The sequence below is a fragment of the Notamacropus eugenii genome, chromosome 1 (assembly GCF_028372415.1).
Source record: "Notamacropus eugenii isolate mMacEug1 chromosome 1, mMacEug1.pri_v2, whole genome shotgun sequence".
NCBI lineage: Eukaryota > Metazoa > Chordata > Mammalia > Diprotodontia > Macropodidae > Notamacropus > Notamacropus eugenii.
The window spans coordinates 280,092,099-280,105,591 of NC_092872.1; the positions used below are offsets into that span (position 1 = coordinate 280,092,099).

The following is a 13,493-nucleotide window of genomic DNA, read 5'->3' on the forward strand; positions in this document are numbered from 1 at the left end:
TCTTTCAAATGGTGAATACTAGATTTGTTTTTCTATTTCTGTTTTACCTTCTTGTTGGGGTGGACCTTCTAATATTACTATCACTATTACTCTGTTAATAAGTCCAAAACTCTACCCATGATTTTTTACCTTTGCTTTACCTTGGCAAAATTTTGTCTTTGCTTGTGAATTCTATAAATATGTGTGAAAATCTGGCTTGGGAGGAGAGGATATTATTTAGCTGAGGAAAGTCCTCCTTAAATATTCCTCTAAGCAGTGTTTTTGCAATATACATCTACACGTAGATGCATGTATAGAAATATATTTCTGTGGGTATGTACATATGCAGTTTATAACAGACTTGACACCAAGAAATGTAGAGTCCTAAGTTTATCTTTCATGCTAATTAGCAATGCCCTTCAGTAGCACGATGAAAGCAATCATTACTGTTTCCCTGGACCTTCCCTAGTGCAAGAACTAGAGAGCAAATCTTTCCACACACCCAAAAGCACCTGTGAATCTGCCCCTTCTTCCAGCTTAGCTGTGGCAAAAGAGAGACAGAGAGAGACAGAGAGAGACAAGGACAGAGACAGAGAGAACTCTACAAAGTATTTAAGTTTGCATATTTTTCTTTATCACTTTAATTACTTCATAGAAAACTTGTTGGGGTGCATCCATTCCCAGGTAAAAGTCCATATGATTGTAGTAGGGAATCCTCTTGTGGTACATGAGGTTAGAGATATTGGGGAGCAAACTGTCCACATCTAAGGGGTCAGCGATTGTATCTTCTCCACCGCTCCACAACAGAGTTGGTACCATCATCAGCGTCACATTGTACAGAGGAGGAATGACCTGAATGCAATTAAAAGGGGGCAATATTTTCTCAGTGAACCACATGGTAGAAGAGACTTTTCCTAGAAATGTAAAACAATCCCTCCAGTGCTCCAGATTATACAATCTTTATGAAAAAGACTATGGCCTTGGTGAGAATGATTGCATATGTAGACATGTTGACAGCATAGGTTACACTTATAAAAAGTGCTTTGAGAACCATCATTCCATCAAGAGTTAAAAAGCAGGAATTGTCCCCTGGTTATCACCAAAGGGGCATCAGAAATTGTCTTTAGTACAAGTTTTTTTTTAATTACTCGTTTCAGATAACCAGTTGCTGAAAGGGAGACCACTTTATCATCTGGGATACCAGTAGTATGGTAGTTCAGAATTGCTAGAGATGCTAGTTCAGAATTTCTAGCATGTGTCCCTCGAGTGATGGATGAACTCCATGTGTCCAGTCCCTTGAGGATTTTATGACTGTATCCTAATTTGGGAAACAGTCTTCCTTTCATAGATTTCTGCACCCAGAATTGTTTTTCTAGCTAAAGGTAAGAATCATATGATGACAGAGAAAAAAGGGCTTTCATGAACCTTCTAATGCCACCCACCCCTGAATGTGAATCATCTTTGTCATATTCTCAAAATGTAATCATCAAGTCTCTGCTTGAAGCGCTTCACTGAGGAGGAACCCACCACTTCCTGAGGTAGACCATTGTGTTTAGCATCCTCATCACTGTTGGGAAGTTTTCCTCTATGTGAAGCAGAATCTTCGCCTCACCTCCTACTCCCCACCACCAACTCTTCTACCCACTCTTCCTAGTTTGGCTTTCTGGTGCCAAGCAGAGAATCAAATCTTTCTTTCATATAATAGCTTTAGAAATGCGCAATACTATCATATCTCCACACCCTGATTTCTCTAAGCTAAACATCCCCTATTCTTTCAGCTGATCCACCCTGTGGCATAGTTCTGAGGTGTCCTGTTTGCCTGCTTATTCCATGACTTCTACTTGTCCTGGTCCTCCCCTAAAACGTGGTCTGATTTTAGACTCAGAGTAGAATGTGATCCTAACAGGGCAAGTCCTCCTTAGGTCAGTAATGCTTCCCAGTTTGGATCTGTGAAGTGCTTTAAGCCTGACAATCCTGAGAAGCAGAGAGTGCCAGAATTACTGTACCTCTTTTACAGATGAGAAAATCAAGCCTCCAAGCTGTGGAGTCATTACCCACATGGTTAGTTCATTAGGAAACACAGGAGCTGGCACATGGCCTCAGCTCATATGATTTCAAGTGCAATTTTTGCCACTTTCTGGAGGTCATGGCACTGCCTGTCTTTTGACTATTAGTTTTTGAAAATCTCAGAAGACTAAAGGAAGCTTGAGGAGGCTTTAAAGATAGATTTAGTCTATCAGGTTGTGTGACTGGCTTAACCCACTGTATCAAAGAGAGACCTCATGGGAGGAAGGAAACAGGTTTGGAATCTCAGTATGTGGAGTTATTCATGGCTGTACTAATGACTGTGACTATAGGAAAATCATATTCACTCTCTGGGCCTCTCCTATGAAGAGGAGGAATTAGACTAGATGATCACTAGGGTACCTTCAGTTCTAAATCCTCTGAGTACCTAGGCAACACAAGCAAATTGCAAATGGCTTCTTTCTGCTCAGTGGTATTGTTGTGAAATGGATCAGAGGCAGGGTCTATGCTACAGGAAAATATGTTGTTTGGTTGGGGATAGTCTTTCACAAATCCTGATCTTGTCTGATGGCATTACCTGATTATAATGCTCCATATTCAGAGTTGGATCCTCCCAGTCAAATGCTTGCAACTGCCCAGAAATGATGAGCTAGAATGAAGAGAAAAAGAATTCTCTGATTCATGTGCATAGAAAAGAGAGAAATATTAAGAGAGTTGATCCCTAAGCCAAAAAAATGTGAGTTCAAGTCCTGTCACTGGCACACACTGACTCGGTGACTTTCAACAGCTCTTCAGATAAACTGCTCAGAAGGTCCCAACCTGCACTGGGAGAAGGATTTTCTTCACTGACTTTCATATACCAGTGAAATTACAGGTCTAGACATTATCCCCTGCTACTCTGTAGGCATGGAAATTCTGTCTCCACAAACCATAAGGAAACATAGACCAAAGAGTCCAACCCTGGAGAATTAGAGAATCCTTCTGCTGGCTATATGATTTTTCCAAAAAGTAGCTCTGATTACATCACTTTCCCTGCACAATGAGCTTCAGGTTCTCCCTGTTTCCTCCTACATCAAATAGAAAATGCTTTATTGAACACTCAAATTCCTTCATAACCTAACCTAACCTCCTCTCCCCCTTCCAGTCTTCTTATCCTTTCCTCCCTACCACATTGCTCCAGTGACACCTGCCTCCTACTTCTTCCTCATACATAACACTACACCTCTGGTCTACATGCCTTTCCACTGGCTGTCCCCCATACTGGGAATACTGTCCTTTTTTTACCTTTACCTCCTTCCCTGGCGTCCTCTGAAAAACAGCCCCCAAATCACCTTCTGTAGGAGGCCTTTCCTGGTCTCCCCAATGACTAAATGACTTCCTCTTTCAGTTTAGTTTGATCTTCTGGGTCTATATCTTGTATAGACCTAGACATCAGCATGTTGTCTCCCCATTGGAAGGGTTCCCCATTGGGGAAAGGAACTGTTATCTTTCTTTGTAACCCCTAGCGTTTAGCATAGTGCTTGGCACATAGATGCACATAAAAGGTGTTCAATAAATGAGTCTCACCTGGCTGACCACTATTTCTGCAATGTTCTACATTCTTGTTCTCCCACTGCCTTGAAGGAGCATAGCTCAAGGGTCATCTCCAACATGGGGCCTTTACTGATCCCCCAGTTCTTCAGGCTAGTCTCCTCTAGAAAATATTTCGCATTTATATTTACTTCCTATTTGCTAATTTAAGTAGACATGGTATCTCCCACGAGAGGGCGAAGTCCTTGAGGGCAGGCCCTATTGAGTTTCTGCCTTTATGCCTAACGCCTAGCACACAATTGGTTATTATTAACACATACTTTGTATCTCTAGTGCCTTCCCCCGGGCTGAGGGCCTTATGAAATGTCTGCTGAAGTGACTTAAATCTAGTAGGACCCTCTCACTTAAAAAATTCTTCTGATGTCTCTTAAACACCATATTTCCTGATGCAGTTTCTGACATTCAACCCCCTTTTACAAAAAGGAAAACATGTCAGCAGAACCAAGCAGTCAAATGCTCCTCCATCTGACGTTGTATGCAGTATTCTGTGATCATGGGCTCCCACTTCCTTACTGAGAAGAGGGAAGTGTTATCATATATTCTCTGCAACTTCCACCTTCTCCCTCTCCTCCGCCCGTTATATGGAAGAGAAAATTGAAGCCTCGAGAGAGGGAAAAATGACACAGCTATTAAAGTAGGAAACTAAGATTGGCTAATAATATGTTACACTTATATAGTGTTTTCTTTTTCATTTTGAGGCTTATATAATTATTATAGCCCCCATTTTATGACCAAAGAAACAGCCTCAGAGAGGGTTGCTAAAGTGCTCCCAACCATGTACTTATTAAGACAAACTATGAGTTAGTACCATTATCCTGATTATCCCCTTTTTCTGTATGAATTAACTGAGCTCAAATGATTGTTCATGTCCCTCACACTATTAGCAAGCATGGGAACCAAGATTTGAATGCAAATCTCAGTAAAGTTTCTTTCAAGATCAATGCTCTTTCAATTGTTGCGGGGCTGGGGAACTTCCTATAGAATTGTCAACCCTTCTTCATGAAGCCTCTCTGAAGACTCTAGAACAAGAGGAGGGGCCTGAAGGTGGCAGGAATAAGCACTTTGGGATCAGTACCTGTGCCCAATGGATCATATTCTGTACAGATATTGCTTCGGGATAATTAGACAAATAGACATCCAAGCGACTCTGGAAAGGAAAGATGTGTCTTTATCTCGTTTGATTACAAGTTGCCAACGTGCTTGATCTACTGGAAGAAGAATCTCTAATTTAATGGTTTAATTGAAAAATCAAGGGAAGTCATAAGATCAGCTTAGCCATCATCTAACCCCAGCCCCTCATTTTACAGAGAAGTAAAATGAGGCACAGAGATGGGAGATGATTTGTCCAAGACCACACAGATAAATGACAGATGTGATTTATAGGAGCATGATTTAGAAGCAAACAGGGTTTTAGAGATCATTAAATTCAGGGATTCTCCAAGCTTTTCTTGTGTTGTGGACCACTTGAGCCGTCTGGTGTATTCTATTGACTTCTCAGAGTAATGTCTTTAAATACACAAAATAAAATATGTGGGATTAAAAAGAAAACTAATTATGTTGAAATAAGTTATCAAAACAAAATTTAAACTTGTGGATCTCACCTCAAACATCTCTAATCTTATCCAATGCTTTCATTTAACAGATGAAGGAACTGAGGTTCACTGAGACAACATGACTTGCCCCAAATCAAAGAGATAATGTGACAGGGCAGGGATTCAAGGAATCATAGGTTTAGAGTTGGGAGGAGGAAGAGTGGTGGCCATAGGAGGCCAGCAGGGGGTACCATGAAACCAAATTTTGAGGAGAGAGAAAAGGAAAAAAAGTGGGAAGACATTGAATTGAACTGATGCTGCATCCATCCTATCCCCCACAGGTTCTGATCATCCTGACCCTTGCTGTTCAGGCTTCCACAAAGTTCAGCCCACTGCTCCTTGGAGAAGGCCTGTTTTGCCCATTTACATCCAGCTGGTGGTGAGCTCACTGGTGCTGGCTATTTCTTTACCAGTGGGAGACTTGTCCTTATTCCAAAGGAATGAAAGGGAAAGGTGAGATGCCTGACAACTTCACTGAGCAGGGTGAGTATTTAGGCTGGGGCTTTCCCAATACAGCAGCAGGTTGGCCTCTCCCTCAGACCAGCTCTCCTTTATCTATCCAATGTTAGGATAGCAAAACTTTACTGAAATCATTCTCCAAGGATTCATCCTATTTACCTAGGGACCTCAGACCCTGAAGGGCTATGCCAGAAGCATTGGACAACTGGCAACTCCTTCTAGAAACTGCAGAGACCCATGCTTGGACTGATATAAGACAAACAGCCCCGAAAAACAGCTGTTTCCAAGCAGGATGGAGGACCTCCATTCAGAATGGGTCTCCCCTTGCTGGAGACCCTCAAGCAGAGGCTGGAAGATCCTTTGTTAGTTACATAATTGAAGGGATCCTTGTTCAGGTGTGGACTGGCCCAAAAGGCTTTGAAGTCTCTTCGAACTGGAGGGTCTGTGATTCCATATCATACATGGGGAAGGTACAGAGTCCAGATATGTATGGGGAGAGATAGAATGTCAACCAAAGACCAAGATCTCATCACCAAAAGCTTGGCCACAGAGTTATGGAGTGCTTGGCCACCTGAAGGCAGCTATCTGAATGACCTTGAGCAAGTTAATTTCTGTGGGCCTCAGCTTTCTCATCTATAAAATGAATTAAGTTGACTAAGTTGAGCTCTACAGTTCCTTCCATCCCTAGATCTATGTAATGTTAGACAAGTCACTTCATCTCCCTGGGCCTCGGTTTCCTTACCTGTAAAATGAAGAGGTTGGGTTAGATAATCTCAAAGGTCTCTGATCCCATGAGCCTATACTCTAGTGAAGACTGTCTGACAAGTCTCGAGCTGCCCCCACATCTATAAAAACAGGGGTTTTGGTGTTGTTTTTATTTTTCATGCATTGAATTAAAGAAAAGAAAATTAGGCCTGAATGTCATTTCCAGATAATTCTAGTATAGGTAAGGAGAAGAACCTGTTCCTTAACCTGCCCTTGGAGAAGGGGCCTCCACATACCTCATTTAAGTTCCTGTAGTCAGAGCCATATGTGGCAAAGAAAATATGTTTACATAACCAGTGAAAAATCCAGAGGTTGCACATTTTGGTTGCAAGGAATCGATTGAACTTGTCTTTTGAAAAAAGAGCTTTTCTGTGAAAAAGAACCTGTCAAAGGAACGATAAATATATCCAAACTTCAATTCACATAACAACATTTATTATGTACTTACTGTGTGCTGGGCGTAGCTCCTGACCTTGAAGATTGTAGGATCATAGACTCAGAGCTAGAAGCAGTCTTGGCAGTCACTGAATCCAGCCCCCAAATTTGCAGGTGAAAAAACTGAGGCTCAAAGAGATTAAATGACTTGCCCAATGTGTCACAGTCTCCAGCACAGTCAGCATGCTCAAGATATGTACATTCTAGTGGGGGTAGGACTGAATAGTGTATACACAGCAGTCAATGCAAAAAATATGAAGAAGAATTTGGGGTGGGAAATATGCTAACAATTGGGAGATCAGAGAAGCTGATCCTTGAGGGAAAGAAACCTTGAAGGACTGAGGCCAAACCATTCTGGAAAGCGAATGGTTAAATTTTTAGCGTGAGCATTTGCACCTTAGAATTAGCAAGTACTATAAATTCAAGCCCCAATTTATTGTTTGTTTGATTGTGGGACTTAAGAGAAAATAGTATTAATTCAAATTAAACCTAAAAGTGTGTCATGAGCACTTTACCTCACACCTCTGGGCAGAGGTGAGGATGGAGTCAATTTCAAGCAGGGAGACAACCTGGGCAAAGTCACACAGGTAGAAGACAGGATGTTGTATACGGAGAACAACAAGGAGGCCAACTTGTCAGAAAATATATAATATAGAAGACAGAGTAATGGAGGGAAGAGGGAGTAAAAAAACATTTATGAAGTGCCTGTTATATTCTAGGCACTATGTTAAGTGCTTTATAGATATTGTCATTGTGTGAGATAGGGATTATTCTTATAATTTACAGTTGAGGAAACTGAAGTAGACAGACATTAATTGACTTTCTGAGTGTCACACATCTAAGTGACTGAGGCAAGATATGAGCTCGGTTCTTCCTGACTCCAGGCACAAAGCTCTATCCACTGCACCCACCTCTAGCTGTCCGGGAATAAATTTGGAAATACATGGTGGAGGAAGATTGTGAAACGTTTAAATGTCAAACAGAGCAGTCTGTATTTGATCATAGAGGCAAGAGATAGTCAATGAAGCTTCTGGAGTAGACATGGAATATGTTCATCCCTCTGCAATAGGGATCTCAATTTAGCAACTCAGTGAGAGAGAGGGGTGACATCGGATGAGGGGAGGCCCTTACAGTTTCATCTTTCTGATTCACTTAGGAGCTGCCTTAGTGCTGTTAGGTGTAGATGGGAGAGGCGAGCTAAGTAAAATGGTGACACAGAATGAGATTGCCTTGGCAACCCTATTCTCCCTTTCACTGCCTGGCACTCATTCCTCATTTTTATAAATGGCTGGCAAGGATTTAGGAGTTTACCTAATGTGATTATTTACACTTTAATAAAGGATTCTCTTTGGTTCTAGAGATTAAAGTGGTTTTTGAGAGTATCTAGTAGTCTAACTCCCTCATTTTTCAGAAGAGGAAATTGAGACTGAAGGAGGAGAAATGACCTGCCTTCAATCACAGAAGAAATAAACAGCAATTCCACTTAAAGTCATGTGCTCATTTTGGAGACAGGACCACAGGGTAGGACACTGTGGAGTTTGGGATGTGACGTCAATGGGATGAGACAATCGGACTTTGGACAAGATATGCTGAACGGTTAGGCTGTATGACAGGATCATAGTATTTCCATTCTGGAAGGAGTTTGGGAGGACTAGTCCAAACGCTTTATGATGTAGATGAAAACCTGGGGTCTGGCAAGGGAAAGTGATTTGACTGAGGTCATAGAGGACTATAGAACATTACAGCTAGAGAGGCCTTAGAGAATACCTGGTCCATAGTCCTCTTTTTTTTCAAGGTAGAAAAACTGAAGCTCAGAGAAAGAGCAAGAGGAAAGTGAGAAGAGCTCTGCCTTGGGTCCCAACCAATCTGCAGCTCTTCCTATACCACTATTCTTCCCTCCTCCCCCAACTCAGTGTCACAAAATCTTTCCTCTAATAGAATGTAAGTTCTTTGAAGGCCTGAGCTCAGTTTGTCTCTTCCTATTCTTCCAATGCCTGGCACACAGCTGATGCTTAATAAGTGCTTGTTGTTACTAAAAGTATCCAGGAATGGGAGAATGTAGACTCTGGGGGAAAAAAAAGAGAAATGGAGACATAGGTCTCAGAGATGAGGGGAGAGGGTCAGTCTCCCTTCCATTCAAAGGTTGTCCTCACAGGAAGAAGTCTATGGACTTCGAGTTTGACTTCCCTATTGCCAATGGAAATGCTACTGAACTTTCTATGGTCCTGACTAGTCTGGTCCCTAAGCTCAACTCCCTCTGGAATATTTCTCCTAATGGAGGCTTCCTCTACTCTAGGGGGACAATGTTAAGGACAATGGCGATAATGTTAATCATATTGTATTGTTCTACATCATATAATGTTCTACATTGTATAATGCAGAAGAGAGTTCTGTACACAGCATTCAGCAATCTGATCAAGGTCTTTGATACTATCAGTAATGAGGACTTGTGGAACATCATGGAAAAATCTAGTTGCCTGGAGAAATGAATCTGTATCGTACACCAGTTCCATGCTGGCATGCTTGTCTGGGTTCTGGATAATTCACAATGCTCTTGTTCTCTTCCAGGCACCAGTGGAGCAAAGGAGAGCTGTGTGCTTGTTTCCATGCTTTGTAAGCATGATGTTTTCAATGGTGTTCAGATGCTTTCAGTGAGGATGAAAATGGCAGCAGGGTGAGCTACTGAATTGAGAGTATACTACTTTGAAAAGGCTAGAAACCAAGACTAAAGTGGAAGGAGAGTTACTGCATAACTTTTTCATTTGCAGAGGATTGTTCAGTCAGTCTCTGAGGCTGAGATACAATGGATCTATTCTCTGCCACTTGTGCTAATTTTGGCCTGACAACACTAAGAAAACAGAGAGTCTTTACCAGCCAGTACCACACCATCCAAAAAATGGAACCATCAGTTGCAGCAAATGGAGAAATTTTGGATTCTGTGGATAAGTTCCCTTACCTTGGCAGTTACTTTCCACAAAGGTCTACATAGATGATGAGGTTGACACACCCAGTGCCAGAGTTAGCTCAGTGATTGGGAGGCTCCAAAGGAGAGTGTGGGAGAGAAGAGGTATTAGGCTAAAAGTCTACAAACTGAAAGTCTACAGAGCTGCTGTGCTGACCTCATTGTCTTATGCCTGTAAAGCCTGTGCAGTATGCCAACACCATGCCAGGAAACTGAATCTCTTCCCTTTGGATTGTCTCAGGAAGATTCTGAAGATCACCTGGCAAGTTGAGGTACCAGACACTGAGGATTGTTCTTAAGCTGAACTGTTGAGCACTCAAACTCTACTGCAGAGAGCACAACTCTGATGGGCTGGCCATGCTGTCTGGTGTACCTGCATCAAAGAAGGCTCTGTGCTCAAAGCAAACACGAGATGAGCAAATTTAGAGACATCTCCACTCCAAATGTTCATGTGGGCTCTTTGTGCCCAACCTGTGGTAGAGCCTTCCAAGCTTGTACTGGACTGACCCGCCTCAGTTAGACACACTGTACCTTGACCCTGACATATTGATGTCATTTTCATCCTTTTCAAACACAGACAACAATGAATAGATGATAATATTTGCTAAAATTTATATATCACTTGAAACTTTGAAAAGCGCTTTACGTGGATTACTTGAATTAATTCTCACAATGCTTTGATCAAGGACTCAGATTTTATTTTTCTTCCTTGATGGGGAAACTGCAGCTCAGTCTCCTATGACTCCTAATTCATTATCTCCTGGACATCACACAGTCTCTGCTCAACGAGGAAAGGAGCCCAGATGACCTTTAAGTCCCTTCCTGTTCTTAAATCCTGACTTTACCATTAATGACCTTCCTTCTCCTTTCAGTCTCCACCTCTTCCATTTGTTCCCTATCCCTGGCCCTGGTATTTCAGTGTCCCATCTTCATCAAGTCGTTTAACTTCTCTACTCATTCACACTTATCCCCCTACTTATCCCCCACACTACTTATCCCCCATTCAGACATATCTAATCTGGGTATTAGCAATGTTGAAGAAGAAAAGACAAGGGGAGATGTGGAATATTTGAAAAGAAGTGAAGCACTGTCCCATGGAAGACGAATTCTATGTGTTCTCCTTGGCCCCAGAAGCAGGGCTAGGAAGAATGAGCAGAAGTTACAAAGCTCCCTAATAATGGAAGTTATGCCTCCAATGGAATAGGGTGCTGCAGAAGGTGGTGAGTTCTATGCTCCCTGGAGGCCTTGTGGCAAAGCCCAGATGTCCATTTCATGCAAATTCTGTAGAGGAGATTCTTGGTGAGGTACAGGTTGGACTAGATACCTCTGAGGCCCTTCCCAGCTCTGAGGGTTGGGGTTTCATGATTGAACCCAATGCAATGAGTCTTTCTTGTCTGTCTCCCTAGCTCTGACCCATTTATCCTAACTCTTGCTGATAGCTTGCCTTTTTAATCTTGACCTACTCACTGCTCAAGACTTTGATACCTCCCTAGTCTGTACAGCAATGTTAATAAAAGCAAAATATTCCTGTTGCCTCACCCAGGGCTCCTGATCTAATCTTTCTTATCTATGTCCTAGAATGGCAAACTTGCCTCCCTCTATAGCACCGACGCAATAGTCACAGCGCCCACGGCTGCCTTGAATATCAGCACAATTCTGAATCATGAAATACCGTAGACTCTCCACATGGGAGGAGAACCAAAGCATTTATTCAGACATCAGAAAGCCAAACCCACCACACTAACAAAAATCTGCACGCAATAACAATGTAGAGGACAACACTATCCCCAAGCATTCCCCCTGTTAGGCTTCCCACAAACCAGCTCCATTGAACAAATCATAAGTAGGCTTCCTTAAACAAAATCACAAATAAACTCTTTCACTCATGCTAACCAGCAGCCTGCATCCTTCCTAACTCTGACTGCTCTCACGACTAAATTTCTTTCAGCTCAGTTCCAGCTCAGCAAACTTCTCCTACCATAGGCTTCATGTGACTCAAACTCATGTGACCCAGGCAGATAACATAGGCCTATTAATGAATGAGAAAGATCTCCCCATTTTAAATTACCATTACATCCTTTACCTGTACCTGAAGCTCCATAAACACAGTATTTAACTGACCACTACATGCATGAATTCTGGGTGCCAGGCAACTTCGCATTACTCAAAAGATGAAGTAAACATTATCAATCTCTGACTACACTGCTTGAGTCAGGCAGCCAGTGAGTAGCTCCAGGGACTCAGAAGGAAAACAAGATGAGGGCATCATCTCCTCATTCACTCTGTATTGGGGTTAGGAGGCTGTATCAGAGGCCAACTTAAACTTCCTCTTTTCTTACTTTCTATGTTCCTCATTCACGGTCATCAGACACTGGTCCATTCTGTTCCCTGGAAATTCTTTGATAGTCATGGGCTTTGGAAGTCCTAGGGCAGAAGAGTCAGGAGAGATCTATAGTTCAAACCACCACTGGTGGTTAATCAAGTTTCATAAGAAACCACATTGGAAGGGGGGAGTATTTTGCAAAAGCATATGCTGTTTTATGACATGATATGATAAGATAAAATATGACAATATGGTTGACTGTTGTCCTTCATGCTCAAAGAGGACCAAAATGACATCTCCATGTCAAGGTCAAGGTACAGTGTGTCTAACTGAGATTGATCAGCCCAATAGAAGCTTGGAAGACTCTGCCATAGGTTGTGCACAAATAGTCCACATGGACATTTGGAGTGAAGATGTTTTTAAATTTATGTATCTTGTGTGTTGCTTTATTTTGTATAGTTACCAAAATTCTGCTTTGTTCATAGAACACAATCCCTTCTTTGATGAGGCCATGCTGGACAGTCCTATGGCAATCTCTCCCATGTCTCACAATTGATTCCAAAGTTCTTCAGAGAGACCTTGAGAGTGCCCTGTATTGCTTCTCCTGACCTCTGTATGCCTGGAGCTACTCACTAGCTGCCTGAGACAAGGGATGGAGCTGGATCCAGGAACTGATAATATTTTCTCTATCTTTTAAGTGATGCAAAGTTGCCTGGCACCCAGAATCCATGCATGTAGTGGTCAGTTGAATACTTTGCGTGGGCACCTGTCTTGTTGAGTTCTCTTTAAAATAGTCTTTTAGGCAAATGTATGTTTGGTATTCAAGTAGCATGGCCAGCCCATCAGAGTTGTGCTCTCTGCAGTAGAGTTTGAGTGCTCAACAGTTCAGCTTAAGAACAATCCTCAGTGTCTGGTACCTCAACTTGCCAGGTGATCTTCAGAATCTTCCTGAGACAATCCAAAGGGAAGAGATTCAGTTTCCTGGCATGGTGTTGGCATACTGCACAGGCTTTACAGGCATAAGACAATGAGGTCAGCACAGCAGCTCTGTAGACTTTCAGTTTGTAGACTTTTAGCCTAATACCTCTTCTCTCCCACACTCTCCTTTGGAGCCTCCCAATCACTGAGCTAACTCTGGCACTGGGTGTGTCAACCTCATCATCTATGTAGACCTTTGTGGAAAGTAACTGCCAAGGTAAGGGAACTTATCCACAGAATCCAAAATTTCTCCATTTGCTGCAACTGATGGTTCCATTTTTTGGATGGTGTGGTACTGGCTGGTAAAGACTCTCTGTTTTCTTAGTGTTGTCAGGCCAAAATTAGCACAAGTGGCAGAGAATAGATCCATTGTATCTCAGCCTCA

General features: G+C 42.2%; 1 protein-coding gene across 2 annotated transcripts in view; it reads right to left on the minus strand.

Moving 5' to 3' along the window:
• Positions 1 to 590: 590 nt before the first annotated feature.
• Positions 591 to 13,493, minus strand: part of LOC140517586 (lipase member K-like) — a 34,497-nt gene continuing 21,594 nt past the window's right edge. For both annotated transcript variants that reach the window (XM_072628972.1, XM_072628973.1), the window contains exons 7-10: positions 6,647 to 6,793; positions 4,670 to 4,741; positions 2,582 to 2,653; positions 591 to 831 (exon numbers count right to left, since the gene is read on the minus strand). In XM_072628972.1, coding sequence (XP_072485073.1) covers positions 592 to 831; positions 2,582 to 2,653; positions 4,670 to 4,741; positions 6,647 to 6,793 — 531 coding nt within the window. In that variant the 3' untranslated portion in view covers position 591. The remainder of the gene's footprint in view (positions 832 to 2,581; positions 2,654 to 4,669; positions 4,742 to 6,646; positions 6,794 to 13,493) is intronic.